This window comes from Micropterus dolomieu, linkage group LG16 (assembly GCF_021292245.1).
Source record: "Micropterus dolomieu isolate WLL.071019.BEF.003 ecotype Adirondacks linkage group LG16, ASM2129224v1, whole genome shotgun sequence".
NCBI classification, from domain to species: domain Eukaryota; kingdom Metazoa; phylum Chordata; class Actinopteri; order Centrarchiformes; family Centrarchidae; genus Micropterus; species Micropterus dolomieu.
The window spans coordinates 3,907,378-3,927,729 of NC_060165.1; the positions used below are offsets into that span (position 1 = coordinate 3,907,378).

The following is a 20,352-nucleotide window of genomic DNA, read 5'->3' on the forward strand; positions in this document are numbered from 1 at the left end:
TTTCAGTGTGGGAAAGATGATGGCGACGGACAGAAGTGACTGATAATAGAGGAGCTCCCTGGAAATCATTGTGTCTAATGAAGAAAACCGAGCTTCCACATTTGTGCCAAATTTTCCAAAATGAATGGACATAGAAATGAATAAATAGCTTTAGCTTATTACACCTAGCATTTTTACACAACACATTCTGACAGGCAGTCCTTTCACTACTAGGTTTAAGCTTTACACATACAAAAAGTCCAAATTACAATGATCATACCTCAGTTTTATATTTGATTGCCTCCTTAATTTTAAAATTGTTTCAATTTGCGAAGTGAACAACACATTCTTAATTTCTTGTCACAACAATTCCACAAGTTTAATATAAGTACTATATACATAGAGAGTGTTCTCAGTGCTTTACCGTGTGTCAGACAGCCATTTCCTTTATACAGTGTGCAGCCAAGTGGCGCATATGAGTAGGAATACGGAAGTTCTACGGTTAAGACAACGTAGTTCCAAAGGAAATGGCTGTCTAATGGAAAGGTAAAGAGCTACAAATTTTCCAAATATAGTGTCCCCTTTAACTAATTTTAGCTGGATAAAATATGGTTTGGTGCTGACCCTGTCCACAGCAGCACATTGCTTAACTTCCGTGCCGGTACAACTCTCTGTTTCTCCAAACTGGGCACACGCTGACCGCCATCTATCCCTTTAAACATTCCAAAATATTTTGTTTGACATATATTTATACTGCATATTAAAGGCGGAAAATACCAAAACTAGTACCCCTAAGTTATACCGATATAGAGTACTTAATTCGAGCAAGAGTTTATAGTTCCTTATCTGTATTGTCCCAAGTCTTTAAGTTCTCTTATCGTAAATACTTTGGCATTATTGGGTGTTCCATTTAGCCGTATCATCACATCAGTTTCTCATCCATGTATCTTGTTTCCTTATAGGTTGCGTGTTTTTCTGGCAATGTCAGCGTTCTTTTTTGTCAGATGCTCATTCAAGTACACCCCTGAACCCTTCGGCCTCTTTGTCTGCATAAGTAGCTTAGGCTTCTGCTTCTTCGATACACAAACCAAACTATTTTGGCAGGTTTTGTTTTGCTATCACAAGCCACGACGTTGTTACTCTGAATGCTCATACTTTCATAGAACTTTATGACTTTCCAGCTTTCCAACATTTGTAGTTCCTCTGTCGGTGGCGTCCCCGCTGTCTTCACCTTTGGCAGTAGTCTCAGCATAAGTTCAGTATGTGGTAATCTCTGATTATATTCTCAATTCTTGAGTATTGTTCCAAGTCATAAATTCTTTGCTATAGGCCATCAATTTTCTTTAACAAGGATCATCAGCCATCAAATCTAGTTACATAGTTTGTTGTCATTCGACAGGATGTTTGGAAAGTTTCTCATCTCCTTCAACCCTTCCCCAACTGCATTACTGGCTTTCTTTGGTGGCATTTTTCGTTATTTAGTTATGGTGCTCGTCTTTGTTTTGTTTCTTTTTACTTTGTTTGTAACAGCCATTGTTTCTGTTAGAGTAGCTGCATGGTTGGGTGTGCATACATAACGATAATGACACCATGCACAAAGCCTGGTCCATAAAGAAAAACTTTTCCCAGTTTGGTGTGGGAGAACTCGACAAGCCTGCACAGCGCCCTGACCTCAACCCCATCCAACATTTGAGATTAACTAGAATGCTCACTATGAGTCAGACCATATCAACATCACTTGGATCTCACTAATTCTCCTGTGGCTGAATGGGAGCAAATCTCTGCAGTCAGGTTCCAAAATCTGGTATTACATCTGCACATTAATGGCCATGGGTTTGGAATAAAATGGGTGTCCACATACTTCTGGCCATTTAGTGGGATTCAGTGCCTAGCCTAAGGACACTTCAACAGGGGGAATGTCTCTCAACATAGTGTTAATAGTATATACTATAGCACCACTTGACTGCAAGAATGATACAATTCCTGTGCCAAGTTCTTGTCAGCTTTTACAGAGGAGCAACAGAAAGCCTGCTGACTGGAAACATCACTAACTGGCATGGGATGTGCACGGCCCAGGACCGGAGGGCTCTGCAGCGGGTGATTAAAACTGCTCAGAAGATCATTGGCACCCATCTCCCGAGCATCAGTGATATCGGTGAGGTGAGGTGCCTTCAGAGCCCAAAGGATGCTAAAAGACAGTTCCCACCCAGCCACAGCCTGTTCACCCTGCTGCCTTCTGGGAAGAGATATAGAAATTTCTGCTGCCACACCACCAGACTGCAGAGCAGCTTTTCCCCCAAGCGATCAGACTTTCAAAACTCAAATTAATCCCAAGCACTGCTCCACTGAATATAGTTTATTTCTGTTTACCATTTGGATAATTGCTTCTATATTACGGTAAATTGTCTGCTATGTAGCAGAAGGGAGTTATTATTACCTTTTTGAAGTGAACTTGCAATACAATACAATCATTTTTATTTGAGACATAGCATTCCTTCAGTGTTATGGGTAAAAACACATTAGTTACAAATCAGGAATCACAGCAGTTTACTGTATACACAGTCTTTTGCCACATTACATTTGTGTGTGCGGAAATAGAGGGGCTCCAATTACAGCAGTGAGATACATGAGATAAGGAAGTCTGTGTATCTGTATATGGTTTATCATCCAGCACAAAATATAGTACATACACCTGCATTAGTTACACTCGTGCAGGAATTTGGAGTGACAGTATCATATTATAACACTGCTGTGACTCTGTAAGCATTCACTTTGGGGAATAAAACTAATGAGTCCAATGCCTGCTTAATGAAGCGCTGTCATCTGCTATGCTTCACCTGAGCTGAAGGGAAGTCAACTGCTGGAATAACCCCATGAAGAGCAGTGATGTGCAAGAGGCCTTCAGACCACTTCCTGTCTGTTGGTTAGTCTACAGGAAGTCACATGGCTGGTGCATCCTGCAGAGAGTTGCTTTGTGCACGGATCAGGCTGCAGATGTTAATAAGACAGAATCAGTGACTGATTTCTAGAAAGAAAAGGTGACAAAAAGGAAAAAACTTAAGATGGTGACATATTACTAAAATAGCATTTGCAACACACATTAAATATTATCTGTAAAAGTCTGCAAACCAAGTGTGGCTCTATACTTGTCTCATATATCTCACATTTCTTCCTGCCTATGCTGCTTTTAGTGCATGTTGGAAAATCATCATTCCAACAAGAGTGTATCTCTGGATTAAAGTGAGCTTTATAAATTGGGAATTTTATATACTTTGACCCTTTGGGTCTGTCAGAGGTAAAAAAAACAACAACAACAAAAAAAAAACAGACTTGTAGGCCATGAGCCAATAAACAAATGATTAGTTTAAGGTTCAGATGCTATTTTCTATAAACTATTTGAATTAAATAAATCTAGAGCAGCAACAATTCAATAGTAGGTCATTTAACAGAAATTAATAAGCAGCTATTTTGATAATTGATTCATCATTTCAGTGAAGACTCCAGCTTCACAAATATGAGAATTTGCTGATTGTCTTTGCTATGATGGTAACCTGAAAATGTTTGGGTTTTATACTGATGGTCAGATAAAACAATGATTTTGAAGGTGCCTTAAAATGGCATTGCCATTTCACTATTTTTTGATATTTTATATACAAAATAATGAAGAAAATAATCAGTAGCTTAATCAATAATGAAAAAAAAATTTAGTTGCAGGCCTGAAAAAATCTGGCTCGCTCATGTATTGTCTGCATTTCGTGGAGATCTTAATCCTGATTTTTAATGGAACAGTACAAAATTATTATTAGGGCTGTCCCCGACTAAGAATTTACATAGTCGAATCAGAATTGTCAAGTCTCGGACGTTGAGCACCCCCATATTGCCAAAATGGCATGATCCCCGTTTCACTGCGAAGCTTCCACTGTGAGACTGACAGTCGAATCAGGCTCCGCCCGTCAAAACATTGAACCTTCGACTATTTGGGGTCAGCCCTAATTATTATTATTCGCGGTCTTGCCAAGACTGATCTTGGTGTCTGTCCACCTATGTAGCCACAGTTAGCAGCTGGTTAGCTTAAAAAATATTGGGAATAGGGAGAGACAGTTAGCCTGACTCTGTCCAAACCAAACAAAAGCCACCTAACACCTAGCACCTCTAAAGCTCATTAATTAAGATGTTATATCTTTGTTTGTTTAATCCATGCTAAATCAAACATACTGGCGGCACGGTGGTGCGGTGGTTAGCACTGTCGCCTCACAGCAAGAAGGTCATGGGTTCAAACCCCGGTTGCCCCGGCCTTTCTGTGTGGAGTTTGCATGTTCTCCCCGTGTCTGCGTGGGTTCTCTCTAGGTGCTCCGGCTTCCTCCCACCATCCAAAGACATGCAGTCTAGGTTAATTGGCAACCCTAAATTGTCCTTAGGTGTGAGTGGTTGTTCGTCTATATGTGGCCCTGTGATGGACTGGCGACCTGTCCAGGGTGTACCCTGGTCAGCTGGGATTGGCTCCAGTCCCCCTGCGACCCTGTATGCAGGATAAGCAGTTGACGATGGATGGATGAAATCAAACATACAGGGTATTCTGGTGTTTTGTTGTCACCGTGGAGTTGCCAGGCAACCATATGACATTAATTAGTGAGCTTTAATTTCATCATCTGCCCATGTCTGCACAGACCGCTTGTGTACAACCCAAAATGTTATAGTGCGGACAAACACTGCATGTTCATTTACCTTTAGAGGTGCTGGTAGGCAGATGTTGTTACCTTCTGACAGAGCCAGCCAAACTGTTTCCCCGCTTCCAGTCTTTATGCTAAGCTACGCTAACCGGCTGCTAGCTGCAACTCCATATTTACTGCAAAGACATAAGAGGGGTATTGATGTCTCATCTTATCTCTTGGCAAGAAAGCAAATGAGCACAACTTGCCAAAGAAATGCAAAATAGCTTTAAAGAAAACCAGAGGACAGTCTTCCAGCTTAATGCACAACTTGTTTTGTTAAGTGAAAGGGGACATTACTGGACATTTCAAGTTTATCTAGCAAAGACAGATTCATTAATGTGTGTATCCTTGTCCTGAGGAGAGTCTGAGCTGCTCCCGTCTCTATCTCTATTTCTCACCCACTGGCCGTCTCTCCAGCAATGTGTCAAGTGTGGTTCAAGGTTAAGATGCACTTAACGTCAACTGTAAGAATCTAAACCGCAGTGGTGACCTCAGTGTGACTCCCTGAAAACAGTACTCACAGACTGGCTGGAGATGCATGTTATCTCCTGTTAACATAGCTTTGGTTGCCAGAAGCCGTGTTTATCAAAGAGCTGGAGTGTCCTCCGCTCACTCAGGCCTGAGTCTCAGATAACTGAATAAGAAAGACAAGTTGTTGCTGAGTGTTGGGAAAACAAAGCTCTTAAAGAAAAATTTAACATCTCATGCTCAGGATTGTTTTCAACCAGAGAATGATAAGCACTTTAGGTCAAAGGTCACAGTGCAGGAAGTGTTGGAATTGTCTCGATGCTGTAACAGTGCTGACAGGCCACACAGATGTGAGCAGTCAGGCCTTCCTCACATGCCACTGACATGTTATCTGCCTATCCAAAGGGACAGCATCATGCCAAGATTTTTTTTTACCCTTACTTAGCACAATTCACAGCCAAAAATAAACAGATTTCTGATAACCTACTATATTTCCCTCACTGAGGTTGCTTGCTACTGAAGGCTGCAACCAGAAAGGGATAGTGGGAAATTATCTGAGATAAAAGACGTGGCATATTGGAGGAAATTGTTTGGCTACAGAAACTTGGATTAATGCCGCCCAAGCAGTTTGGTGAAATCTATCTCATTGACATTTTATGTTTCTTGAAGCCGTAAAAGGATGTTTCATTAAGTAAAGTGGTTTGGCACTGTGTCTGTTTGTTTGGATGTCTGTAAAACATAGGACTCCAATGATATTTTAATTATGGCTTGAACTGTGCTTTTAACTGACTACATGTTTCCAGCATATCATCCAGTCTTCTAATTTCCAAGCAAAACTGAAGCGGAGCTACGCAATCCACATTAGAGCTGGATCTTTCATCAGGATCCTGGCTACAACACAAACAGAATATATTACAGCTGAACTTTTACAGACCAACCACATGTCTTTCTTCTCCAAGACACATGCACAAATAACAAATGAACTCAAACAAATCAATTTATAATTCGGCTATATCCTCTTTTCTAGATAGAGGACAGTGGAATCTGCCCACTTGCATTGGAATTTCTTCAGGACTGGAGGGCTGGAATGATTGCACTGACCACTAATTCTCTCAACCCATATATTTGTGTGGGTGTGAGTGTTGTTTTACAAATAGATTTGAAAAAAAATGTGAACATATCCTAGTCGGCTGTGGCTCAGGAGATAGAGCAGGTTGGCTGTTAATCGGAAGGCCGGCGGTTCAATCCCTGGCTTTCCCTGGTTGCATGTCAAAGTGTCCTTGGGCAAGATACTGAACCCCGAATTGCCCCTAAAAGCGCTTTGAGTGGTTGAAAAGACTATAAAGAGTGTTTACTTTTAGTCTTAGCTATACTTCATTCTCTATAATTTAAACAACAACTTGAACACAATTATCAACACAGTTACTAAAGTCTGCATGCTAAAACACACCACCCCCTTCACCAAATCTTTGAGAATACCATACTTTGCACCAAACAACCATACATGACTACACCCACCTACTGAACAACCGATAAAAACTGTGGGTTCAGGACTCCCTTCCCTGATACACAGTGGGCAAACAGATCATTCAACCCATCCAGTTCAAGTCAGACTTGATATGGTGTGGACATTCCTGCCATGCTGCTCCTCCCTGTATGTACCACAGAAAGAAAAGATTCAAACTGCATGAGGTGCAGTTTCCTTGGCTGAGCAGGGGATAATTGCCACACTCCCAATAAAAAAGGGCCAACCAGCCCTCTTTTGGATTAACATCATTCGGGCATTAATTATTCATCTTAATTTGGTAAATAAGTGGTAAAAAGTCACCTGATGTGACTCAGGACTATCAAAGTCGTAGCGTTTGAGAAGTAATTTTCTTTATGGGATAATACATTAAGTTATCAACTCTCTAATGAGAGCCTGTTGCATAGGGTGCATTTCAGGGCAACCCTGAAATAATATTGCTCTAAGATGCTCGTTTTAAAAATAACTTTTTTGTGGGCCCTCCTCAGTTTTGTGCTCCTAGAATCGACACCACCTTTTTACGCCTCTAGCGACTGTAGCCTACTGCTGGGTTTAGACACTTGGCCCTTGAGCTGGTTTGGCTCCTCACATGGGACATTCCTGTCGAGCAGCCCCTCCCTGGAAGCCCCTCAGTGCGCAGACTCGTGGCTCTCCGCTGTCAGGGCAAGGCAGACTGACAGTATGGCGGCGGGGTGCAGCTGGAAGGATGCTACTGTCGCCCGTGATGTGTCTGTCGCCGGTAGGACGTGAATGGACTATTGACGGCAAAAAGAGAAAAGGATTTAGCGAGAAAGGCCTGTCGCCGTGAGCTCCAAAGATGGCCAGGCTTGCCGACTACTTTTTAGTGGTCGGTTACGACCTCGACAAGCGAGGTGGGTGCTTGAGTTAGCCTGCCCTGCTAGCTTTAACGGCGTATTATTAGCCGTGGGTAGACCGGAGGCGGGGACGGGCCGGATTGCCACTCACAACTCCCCGTGGCAAGGCGCTGTCAGCTGGCAGTTAGCGGTCAACTTTGGGCCGGGGACGCGCAGGCCTCATGGGATTAGTGTACTTAAATGCTAGCCTGTCGCCTGCTGTCCTGCATTTCTGACTTGGGGAAAAATGAAATGCTCAACTCCATTGCAGTGCTCAACTTCAGGACGGTGTTTTAGCTTTAGCAAAACAAACTGACTTACTCTGTTGACAGCAAACTTGGGCTAACTTTATTTGCTAAGAGCTAATGTTAGCCGGGATAGCTCTGAGCGAGGGAGGGGGGAGGGGGGGGGGGGGGTTGGTTGGTTGCTTGGTTGGTTGTGATCTAAGACGGATTTCTTTACCCCTTTCACAGTTTCAGCTGCATCTTCCCTAGACGTCTGTCATTAAAAAATGTTTAAATTGCAACTGTCGCCATTTAAAATGATCATTTTTAGAGCAGAACTGTCTGCCGGACAGAAAGTTGTCAGTGATGTGGCTGCAGGGTCCTGAGCAGTTAACGTTACATGGGACAGCCAGACCACGAAAACCCTACTGATTTCAGCTTGGACTTGATTTTTTTAACTGGAAATCGATGCTTTTCCTCGGCGGAGTTGCTGATTGTATTCTTTGTCTGTGTTTTGTGTGGATTAACCCAGATGGCTTTGCCCCTCCCTGAGCCCCCTCGGACCGGAGCTCTGTTCCCTTGTGTTGTTGGGACGGGGTTTGGACCGTTATCTGAGCCCCCCCCGCCCCTTCAGCCTGAGCCTTGGCCTAGATCTGTGCAGTATAATGGCCCGTTTTATCATGAAATATTCAACCCGCCTATCCGATGGAAGCATGCAGCTTGTAACGTGGTTGAGTATTTTATTTAGAGTGGAATTTTGCCTATGATTTATTCAGAACAGGCCAATTGTAACATGACAAGCCCTCTGCAGCTAAAAGCAGGCAGAGAACTGGCTTTTATCTGGCTGATGCTGGAGCTACCTACATCACTTTTCTGATTGCACGAACGCACTTATTGCATATTGTATTTTTTCTCAGTGGGGTTGAATACAGGATGTTATAATGTGGACACTGCACACGCTGCAGAAACTCTCCTTCCTGCCTGAATGCAATGCAGAGCAGAGCAAGCTTGTAAAAAGCATCTGGGAACCAGACAATAAAGCCGCAATGGATTTAATGAATCAAGGCTCCCATGCCTGTAAAACCAAACACTTAAGGGTGATGATGATTGTTGCTGTTGCCCCACTACTGCTGCCTCACTGTTTACAGAAACTCCATTCTAAAGTTTCTAGGTGGAGGCATATTGTAGCTGCAATGAGATTATTCCGATCGTCATCATCATCGTCATCATCATTTGATGCTCTGAGAGCCATCATTAACTAAGAACATCCTCTGCACTTAGATCAATACACTTCCGCACTGTCTTTGTTTTTGATGTTGTCTTATGCTCTGTATGTTTTGTCTTGCGATAACGTATTACCATTAATAGCAGTTTTTGTATATGTGGGCATGTTCCCCTTGATAGCACACCAATCAATCATCAGTGTGTGCTACAGTGTCAGTAGTAGATGTCAGGGGGTGGTGTTGAATTTAGGATCTAATGTCTCGGTTTCCCAAATTTTTATGCATGTGTACAATCAATTTTGGTTGTATTTGAATTTTTACAAATGACTGTTAAGAAAAACACCTGGCTACTTTCAAGAATGAATGGTCCTTGATCATAAGAATACCAGGAATTCTGAAGCACAGTAGAGTTTCCTCTTGCGTGTAAATATTTCATGCAACATCCTGTCTGTGTGTGTGTGTGTGCGTGTGTGTGTGTGCGTGTGTGTGTGAGTGAGTGGTTGCTGGTTGTCACTTAGACAGTGGAATGTTTTGCAAGCGTAGGCCCTGACAGGTTTTCAGGACTGACATCATCGCTGTTCATCTGCCTCTCAGGGCGCCGTCACCAACAGAAACCCTGTGGGTGTTTACAAACAGAACATTCTGCAGGCAGAACAGTTTTTCTTTGATTTTAGATCGAGCTCTTGTTCTTGGTTCACCCAGTTTGACAGACGCTAACCCTGGGGTAGAGGCTTGAATCTTGCGTTCACCTGCTATTTAAGGTTTTAGGTTGCTCACATTGTGTTCAACCTGGATGCTAAGTTCTACCATCAGAGCCAAGATGGCTGCTTGTGGGTTGGGAAGAGTCCATAGTTGCTGGGGTGTGGTCCTCCTAGCAAGGGTCTCTTGAGAAATGCACGTCACTGTTTTTTGACAGCAGTTCCTCCACTGTGCCGAGAACCCAGCAGCTAAATGGATACACAGTCCGAGGCCCAAACAGGAAACTGGGGAGAGGACCCGAGGGAGACTCATGTTTAGAGCGAGAATCCAGATTGTCTCCCTGTGTGTGTCTGAAAACCAAGAAAGGGGCGTGTGCTTGTGTGTGTGCGAGACTATCGGAGGCGGTCTCATTCAAGACAGTAAAGCAACACACATGCATTCACACACAAACACACACACAGACGCTTACATACAGGCTCTATTGTAGCTCCATCTGTGAGGCTCCGGCGGTGCAGTTTGACCCTGAACAGAGTGCAGGATGCTTGTTTTCAGGAGTGACAGCTCTGGTTCACAAATTGTCCCCTGAAGCCCAGCCTCTGATACACACACCCCTACAGCCTGCAGTCACGCTAGGACCATCACAACAATTGCCTGGGGCAGTTTTGCAGCAGTGATTGTGGTGTCGGTTGTTTATCGCCCCTAAAAGCAAAATAGTTTCATATTTCACTTCTGACACCAGTTTTATCACTGGCTTTGTCAGTTTGTTTGACATTTGAGTTAATGAAGTGACGATACATATTTTCATCTGCCAGGCTGAAAATCAGATCTCTGGCTTTTATTTTATGTTCAGATTCATACTCATTTTAGGTATTCTTTCATCAGATAGGTCCTGTTTTAAATTGTAATTTTAGAGCCATTGTTGGCAGTGTTGGAAATCAGTGAGCAGAACTGCTTTATGGTAATATTGGATTTTGATATGATTTTTGTATCAGTGATGTAGAACCAGTTTTGATTTGTCATGGATTCAGTTTGCTGGATTGGCCAAAAACTGACAACACTATCTGATTCTTTTATCCATAAATAGTTTCTTATTGAATTTTCGCAATATATGTTATTTAAATATAACATCACAGAAAATTGTATCTATAACACCCTCTCCTAAAATACAAACATACTCACCTTGGAGATGAGGTAAGATATGTTTTTTTAGGGGGTGAGGGTATTTAATGTTGTTCATCGACAGTAAAGAGATGACAGGAAATTAGTGGCGAAATGGGGACAATTCTAGGACCCACAGGCTAGAACATGTCTTACAGTGAGATCAATTTGGCAAAACTTTTGGGCATTCATTCAAAATTTGATTCAGCCGGTTGCTGTAGTAGTGAAGTAGGTGTTACCATTATCGTGACAAAAAGCTGTGACTTGTTGTGGGGCTCACATGTGCATTCTGTACCAAAAGTGTGGATGCAAGTGAAGGTCTACATGAGGTGGCATAAAGCTCAGAGGGGAAATAGAAATGTCTCAGATTGAAAGCGAGAGAGCGAGTGGAAGAGAGAGGAGTGTGTGTGATGCTGCCAGCAGTGCCTGCCTGTGGGCAGCCACTTCCTCCATCACTCCAGAGCAGGGCTGCAGCCCTCCAGAAATAGCCCTCACAATCTGCCTTTCATAGGGGGACAGAGTGACGCTGGGTCGTGGCCGTGGCTGTGGTGCACGGATGCTCGTGTGTTGGCGTGAACTGCTCTCCCCTCAGACATTCAGATGGCTGCCTGAATGTTTGTGTCTGTGTGTTTGCTGTGTTTCCACAGTAACGTTTACCCCCCTGTGGGCTGCGGGTTGTGGTGAGCGCTTTTTGCATATTGACCAGCTGCTATGTTTTTGATATTTATTTTGGATAAATTGGTATGTTAATCGAGTAATAGGCAACCTTTCTTTCTTTAGAATAAACAAAATTAGTCGTTCGATTAATCCACTAATCAAAAATGGTTAGATTAATCGACTTGAAAAATAATCGATATGTACAGTCCTATAGAATATCATCAAAAAGTTGATTTATTTCAGTAATTCCATTCAAAAAGTGAAACTTGGATATTATATTCATTCATTACACACAGACTGATTCAAATGTTTATTTCGTTTAATTGCGTTGATTCAAACTGTTTGTGAATAACTCCACTCTTTGTGAATCTCCCCCACATTTTTGAATGGGTTTTTTTCCCCAATCCTCTCCAGGGTTGCGGCTATCCCTATTGCTTGTACACTTTTTTTCTACCACATCTTTTCCTTCCCTTTGCCTCTCTATTAATGTGCTTGGACACAGAGCTCTGTGAACAGCCAGCCTCTTTAGCAATGACCTTTTGTGTCTTGCCCTCCTTGGTTAAGGTGTCAATGGTCGTCTTTTGGACAGCTGTCAAGTCAGCAGTCTTCCCCATGATTGTGTAGCCTACAGAACTAGACTGAGAGACCATTTAAAGGCCTTTGCAGGTGTTTTGAGTTAATTAGCTGATTAGAGTGTGGCACCAGGTGTCTTCAATATTGAGCCTTTTCACAATATTCTAATTGTCTGAGATACTGATTTGGGGTTTTCATTAGTTGTTGTTATAATCATCAAAATTAAAAGGACATTAGGACATATACATTATACAAGTTTCACTTTTTGAATGGAATTACTGAAATAAATCAACTTTTTGATGATATTCTAATGATATGACCAGCACCTGTATTTGCATCCTTCACAGAGAGCTGGCCTGGTGCAGACAAATCACTGCTTTGATGTTGCTGTAGGCCGTGTGTGCGCGCGTGTGTGTGTTCCATGTTTTTATTTCTCGTGTCACTGTGGGGATAAACATTTTTGAGGGTTAAGACTTGGTTTTGGGGTTCAGGTTACAGATAGATTAAAGTTAATGTAAGGGTTAAGGTTATTCAAGTAGTTGTGATGGTTAGGGTAAGTGGGTAGGGAATGCATTATGTCAATGACATGTCCCCACGGGGATAGAAGAACAAACTTGTGTGTGTATGTGTGACTACAGTCTGTCTGCTGTGCTGAATAATTGTTATTCATGAGGAAGTCGGCAGCCCCAGGGCCCCAGCTCTGCTCTCATTCCCTCATTCCTGCTTCATGGGTGCAGTGGAGAATGGTGTGTGTGTGTGTGTGTTTGCTGGGGGTAGGGATGCAGATACATACACATGCCTCTTTACACTATCCGGGCCTGTAGACCACTTCTGTCAGCAGACACTTCTTCTGTCATATACTGAAATCGTAAGCCAAGGCTCTGTGGGACCACTTTTTGTGTGTGTGTGTGTGTTTGTGTGTGTGTCTGTTGCTAAGCAAATGTGATCTGCACCCCGGATGGTGGCAAACGGCTTTGTCTTTTGCCCTAGATTTAAATTGAGAGGTAAACAGTTCAAGTAGTCAGTGTGCAAATTTAAAGATTCATTGCAAGTCATATTTCCTGTTCTTAAGGTGGTCATCAACAAAGCTGCTTGTTAATATTCACTATTTCACTATACCACACAGTACATGGATCCACTTAAATGCAGAGACACGTTTTTAACACCTTGGCTATTGGCAGTTTTAGGACTGTTGATATTCATCTGAACATGGGGGTAGCTGTGTGTGTGTGTTTGACAGGGGGTGTTAGGGATGCCCTCCTCTTTGGTGCTTTGATGGTTTTCCCTGGAATTCAGAGAATTTCTCTGTCCCCTCTCAGGACAAAGGCTGAGTCAGTGTTGCTCACAGTCAGCCTGTTGGTGCTCAAGGGAGCAATCGTTCAAAACCCCGAGGGGTAATTCCAGCGTGTCCGGAGCAGTTTTGATTTGAAGATAGGAGGTTGTAAGGATGACATAGCCGCTGTCAGCTCGTGTAGTGTGTGACCGATTAGTCACGTAGTGTGAATGCCACAACGCCTTCAAGACTCCCGTTACAAGTTGTGTAGCATGAACGGCCATCGGCCGACGCTGAAAGTCGTGTAGTCTGTACGAGCCTTAAGGCTGTGTTTGCTGTAATCAGTCATCATAGTCAATCATAGTAGCCTGTGATTGGTTTGAATATTCAGATTAGAAGACAGTTATTGTTCCAGACCTGGTTTGATGTCTGCATCTCTATACTGTATTTACGGCACGTCTTTGCTACTCTCCCCTCGTCCGTCCCCCTGAAAGAGGTCTGTGTTTTTTAAAGGCTATTCAGATTATGGTTGAAGTCCAGGGCTTTGGATTTGTTGCGCATTCTTGGTTGTCAACTGTTAAGACATCAACAAATATGAATTTGCACATTTGTACATTTAGCTTTTCTTTAGTGACAAACATATTTAGCTTTCACTTAAAATAACAAACAGCACTTGAAAAACCAGACTTTGTGGTATGCTCAGTGTACCGTTTTAATGTCACATGCCAAAATGTCCGTGGCCATTTGAGTTCCACACACTACACTGTAGCCCCATCAGACATGCACCAGGTTGCGTAAACATGACAGCTCTTTTACATGTAGTTCTCATTTCTGAAAAAGAACCTGAATGTAAACGTCGATGATTGTAATCTTACTAGTGTGGACCTGGTAACATTGCTGTGAAACGTTTAACATGGCACAATTCGGAACTGATTGCTGTTAAGTTACTAATATAAAAGCTGCTGGAGCACACGGTAAAATATACAGAGAGAGAGATTAAATACATATCTTGTTTATATATCACTCATCACTTGTGTGCTAAGAATTACTTTAATAAAACCATCAAACACTGTGAATGAGGACACTATGAAAAGTTCTTGTCATGTCACAACTAATTAAAATAAAAAAAAGATTTCCTTTCCCTCGCTATGTGGGTAAAATAGGTATAAAGGAAAAAGCCTTTTATAGGGCTGGACGATAAACCGATAACAATAATTATTACAGTATGTTGTTTTTTTCCAATATAAATATAACAAATGTTCAATAAATGTTCAATTTAATTAATTTGAATCACAGACAAATCAGCACTTAATTTTTCTATTAACAAAAGAATTTACCTAATTTTACTCCTGAAAGAAATAAAGATTTAATATTTATCCTGATTATTATTGATATTGATTATTATTGAAATTTTCTGTGCCAACAGTAGGGCTGAATGATTTGGGGAAAAAATCTAATTGCCATTTTTCTGCCAGATATTGCATTTACAATTCAATTTGCGTTTTTTTTAAATTGAGGTTTTGCTAAATTTCAATATTCACTGCCAGTTTATTTTTGGTGGAAGCCGTGTCAAGCAGCACAGAACAGATGAACCAGGCAGAGAGGTAGAGGATCCGGTCGATTTTCAAAATAAAACACCCTTTGCAGACTCCCTATTGTACATCAACAATAAACACAGTTAAAACAGACAAAAAACTAGCAATTTAACTACGTAGCCTACTTAATCATAGTAGAAGCACAAAAATCAAGGACAACTGAACAAATAACCAAAATCTGAACAAGTCAACAAAATCAGACTGACAAAACGCTCTCATTCTGAAACGCTTTAATGTTAGCCAGCAGAGAACGGAACGGGCTCGCAGAGAGCTGTTATCCGTAGTTGAAGCACACAAAATGACAAATTAACACTTCAGTGTGAGTTGAAGCCGGACAAAACCGCGACACAGCTGCTGCCTGTGTCGGTTCAGCTGGCACCATTATCCCACGTTTTCCTCCGTTTTGTTTGTTGTTGTAAAATGTACACGCCCTGTGTCCGCTCTGATTGGTGAGTTGGACCGTAACAGCAGGTACATGGCGCTTGTGATCTGTCACACAAAGATGACAACGGAATTAGACAATTAGCCAGTCACGTTCTTTCAAATTGAAATTTCGATTTGAAAACAATCGTTCAGCCCTAGCCAACAGCATTAATAAATAAATGTATATCCAGCAAAACAATTTTCATACAGCATGTGAGCAAATGTCGGAATCGAGTGAGAGTTCGAATTTAACGTTTTATCATTTTATGCTGGTGAACTTGTCATAGAGATTAAGCTGTTGTGTTTTCTGTGTCGAGTGTCATTACTACAAAACTGCAGTAGATCACTGGATCAAAGGGAACAAGACCCAAATGTTGTCTCTTGAGGTTAAGTGACTGACGCCCAGTTTATCAGTATAGTGTCAGCAACCACAGATGGCACACATATTGTATTTTTAGGGGTTAATTATATGTGTCACATTAACTGTCAAAGCCTGTGACACGCTGCATAAATTAGCCTAGCGTAGCATTGGTTTAAGTCACTGCTTCTCCAGACAGAACATTACCTCGGTTAACGTTTCTTTAACTGTGTTGCAGTTTAATGTTAATAAAGTTGGATTACTATTTCTTATTTCATGGGCTATTAGGGGATTTTGGAATTAAAACAAAGGGCATTTATTTTGGGGATTCAAATAAGTCAGAAAAAGTTGTTTACAGATTCAACAAACCTGGTTGCTTGTCACTTGGTGTTGTTGCTGTGGTAATGAGACCTACACACAGCCCATAACAAGATGTAATTTCTGGGCCATGTGCGTGGGTGATTAATGCTGTGGTTGGAGAAAGAGTTTGTGTTAAAGAGAAGTGTGTTAAAACTACACAGGATGACTGAATGATTCCTTGTTGACATCTTCAAGTTGTGCACAGTGAATTATTTCTTTTACCAACAAATTGTTCTTGGGTCGATCACCATGCTGGCATCCTCTTTTCCCCCATGTCCTCTTAAAGCTCCTAAAGAACCACAAGACTGAACTTGCTCTGGCTCTGACAGCATCATGCCAGCATGCGGGCCACGTGCCTTCCTCATCATGTGATTGTCATCCACTGTTGAGTCCTAGCTTCTGCCCCTGACTTATGTCACTCTTGTCCTGTTGTTCTTGGGCGTCATACCAGCCTCGGTGTTAAATTGTGGCCACTGGCAAATACCTCACATAAGATGCCCTACAATCTTTACGGACCTCTTCTTGACTTCTTAGATCTGTCTCTAAGCAGCACTTACTTCAGAAAAAGTTTGATTTGAATAACTTTTAGAGAAATAACTCATTCATTGCTGTCCACCAAAATACACCTGAATTTGCTTCTTGACAAATTATGCTGATTGTCTGCTCAGGGTGTTAGGGCTCATAATGCATTGGTGCAGTAGTCCTTATAAGGCTGCTAAGATTCCCTTTCAAACTGACCGTTAACTTTATGAGATGATAATATTTGACTGTGTAGTTCTTGCTACACTATCTGATAGCTAATCACATCAATGCAAAACAATAGCTCTCAGTGTTACATGTAGCGTCCTGGCTGCCTGTAACAATGCTATACAACCGCAGTGTCAACCATTAGCAAGTGGCACAGTAAAACTAATGTGCGTCTCATTGGTAGTTGTAGTCTCTAGTTGAGCCCTAACTTCCAGTGTTTTATTGTCTGCAATTCATATAAAACAAGCTGAGGTCTGTTTGTATTCAGTGGAAGTTGAAACCTGGATGTGCTTCAGTTGAGTGACTAGAAAGTAGCTGGCCTGTGAGAACTGGCAGGTTTCCCCGCTCTATTGAGTCTGTTTGGTGGCTCCCACTGAAGCAGAGCACACATGGAGTCAGCCACATGTAGCTGCAGAGGCGAAGTGAGAAGAAATGAAGCTCATGTTATTAATCATCGTGTCTGTGACATTTTGAGTTAGAGCTGAAGCAACCTACTACCTGAAACTGAAATAAGTTTACTCACTCTGGCTGATGAATCCCTTTCTGGGTTTCCTCTCCTTTCATTTTTGTTTGAGGGTTTGGGTAGTTGCCATTAGTTTTGCAGGAAGGATGTGAGCTTTTGCACAAAGAAGATGTCTCACATTGTCTCCAAGGCGACAGCAGTTGCCAGATGGAGCAGGGGTTTTTTTTTTTGTTTCACACAGTTTGGATCGTAAATGGCAGCTTCACTCAGACACAGGGCTGGGGCGCCTCATAGACATAATGGATGTAATTGATTCCAGAAATACATTGATATGCAGTGAGTAAGAAATTGGCTTAAACTAACGTTGTGAGGAGACTGTGAGAAGCTGTGACTGTGAATCCATGTCATAACCATTTAAAGTTTTAACATATGCTGATTAAATTAATCAGAGTCACAGCAATCTTTTCTTCTTCAGTCCAGCATTTTTCTGATCAGGAATCTGAATTGTTAAATTGATTTAAAAACTAATGGTTTGTTGCAGCCCTACTCTGACAGGGACTGGCTCATTTATTTATGCAGGAAATATCATGTTTGCCGTCATGTGACACCTAAATGTTACTTGACGTGTTGAACCGCTCAGTCACATAAAACCATATTGTGTGGCCTCTGACCCAATGAGGGGCCCCAGTCTGTTGCTGTAGTGCTGCTTTGAATCAGATAGTGACTCACACTCCTTCATATTACTCTGACTGTCTTCGTGTTTGTGTGTGTGTGTGTGTGTGTGTGTGTGTGTGTGTGTGTACATTCTTCTATGTAGGCATGTGTGTGGAATAGCAAACTGGGTGGACAGCAAAGAGAGCACTGTCAGAGGATGTGGTATAAAGGCTAAATATAATGATGTCATAGTTTAGTATGTTTTTGCCCAAACACATCCACCCTATGAATTTCTCTGGAGATGTTATCTTAATAAAGTGCAGACACTGTTGGTGAAAAGTAATGCATGTTGCTCCACGCTTTTCATGTAGCTCAAATTTAGAGATTAAACAATGCCACATGGACTGGAGTGGTATTATTGTATATTAGCATAATAATTGGAATATTATATAGCACATTTTAGTTGCAGCATTGATTTACCAAAAGACAGTTTTCATCGTAAAAAGGAGCCCGAGCTTGTGAATAAACATAAGTAGGAAAGTGAAATGCCAGCAGTCAGATACTGTTTTATTAGAAGTATGTAAACTTCCTCAGAACCTTATGCAGAAGCTTGCTTTTGACCAAATTGTATAGGCCTACTTCATTTTGTGCAAAGTTGCAAATCTGCATACTGTACGTGCAGACAACGATACATGGTAACACACAAGGCTCAGGGCCCCTTTGTCCTGGCGGCTGCAGTCACCGTGGAAACTGCCTGATGTCGTGTCACTGTGGTTTGGAAGCCTGCTAAAGAGAAGCTGTGGTCAGGTTCAGCAGCAAGAGCACGACACACGCTGAGCTACACTAGTTTCAACTCTGACTGCCATCATTCAGTGGGTGATCACATGACAAGCCCATCTCCTTCAGCCAGTAGTCATCTGTGTGAGGAGTCACCGCCAGCTCTGACACACACACAGACGCACACAACCACTCTGCGTGACCCACATTTTCTCCCATGCTCCTCTTCTGTCCTGCCTTGCTCTGTTTCTCATTGGTCCCATTTCTTCTTTTTACACAACCTGTATTTGACCTGTTTGTGTTAGCATGTGTATTATTAAGAAGCAGACTGCTTGGTTGATTTGTTGCTTTGTTCTTAGTTGATTGTGGCTGACACGAGGCTCTAAATTTATCTGTGGTAGTGGTCTGCCTCAAAGAAGATTTTCAAAGAAAGAAAAAAAGAAACCTGCGGCCGTGTAATATTCATGTGTTCACTCACACAGACTTCACTCGTTAAAAAACTTGGTAGCCTATTACGTTACAAGTCACGGACACGGTGAACAAGACCCGGCTCACCTGCTGCCGTAATAACAGATCGCGGGCGGAAAACTCTGGACAAAAGATGAGTTCTGTTTCTTTTGCTCGACTTTATAAAACAGCTGATGGAGAGAGTGGAGCAGAGAGGGGGAGAGAGACAGAGAGAGACATGGCAGGCTGGAGACCAGAGGGGGGTGTGTGTGTGTGTGTGTGTGTGTGTGTGTGTATGTAAGCGTGTGTAAGCTTTCCCCTTTGAAACCGCTTTTATTTGTAGACTACGTTTAAAAAGCGAGGCTGAACTGTTGTTTGTTGTGTGTATGACACAAAATGACTTTGGCCGGCAGACCAGGAACCATGGAAGCCTGATTACAGTCTGCACATTGACAGACTCTGTTTGGTTGCTCAGCACTATAGGAACTGAATACACTGATTGTGATTTGCTGATTGTGTTGCTTACACTGTCTACACACAGCTGCTGTTAGACTCCTTCCAATTTATGAGGTGGACAAAATAATATAAACACAGGGCAATACTGTAGTCTTAAAGAACTTACCAGTGTGGTATTTGAGGCTGTAGCTTGTTGTTTGTATGGTTTTCAGACAGTGTGACTTGTGGTCACTGTTATGGGTGTGACGATACTCATGAGATGAGACAGTACCTGAAATTTGGTTCATGAAAATGAGACGAGACGATATTTTAACATTTTTTAAAGAAATCTTCAATGAAATATATGACTGGAAAAATAGTCTAAGTACAAGTCACAAAATGCAAAACAATACAGATGCATTTTTGAAATGCTGCTTACATGAGTTCTTATCTCAGTTCAGACCTCCTCTTCAAGATCCCAGAAAGCAAACAAAAAATACTCAGTTTCTATTGAAAGATTTTCAAAAATAAAAACTAAACTGAAACTAGCAAACCTGATATTAAATATAATTAAAACTAAACTGAAAAACCGAAACTAAGTATTTTCAAAAATAAAATCTAAACTGAAACTAAGTATTTTCAAAAATAAAATCTAAACTGAAACCAGCAAACCTGATATTAAATATAATTAAAACTAAACTGAAAAACCGAAACTAAGTATTTTCAAAAATAAAATCTAAACTGAAAC

General features: G+C 41.7%; 1 protein-coding gene and 1 long non-coding RNA gene across 8 annotated transcripts in view; one reads left to right on the plus strand and one right to left on the minus strand.

Annotated features, from left to right (window-relative positions):
* Positions 1–2,559: 2,559 nt before the first annotated feature.
* On the minus strand, positions 2,560–7,747 carry LOC123985038. The gene is made up of 3 exons (XR_006828581.1): positions 7,274–7,747; positions 5,213–5,325; positions 2,560–2,967 (listed from the first exon to the last, which is right to left on the minus strand). It is a non-coding gene; the product is annotated as an uncharacterized LOC123985038 (long non-coding RNA).
* Positions 7,291–20,352, plus strand: part of sbf1 (SET binding factor 1) — a 65,555-nt gene continuing 52,493 nt past the window's right edge. For 5 of the 7 annotated variants that reach the window (XM_046072346.1, XM_046072347.1, XM_046072348.1 and 2 more), the window contains exon 1: positions 7,292–7,556. In XM_046072346.1, coding sequence (XP_045928302.1) covers positions 7,502–7,556 — 55 coding nt within the window. In that variant the 5' untranslated portion in view covers positions 7,292–7,501. Of the gene's footprint in view, positions 7,557–20,352 lie in introns of all 7 variants that reach the window. The other 2 variants (XM_046072344.1, XM_046072345.1) reach the window with 1 other exon arrangement.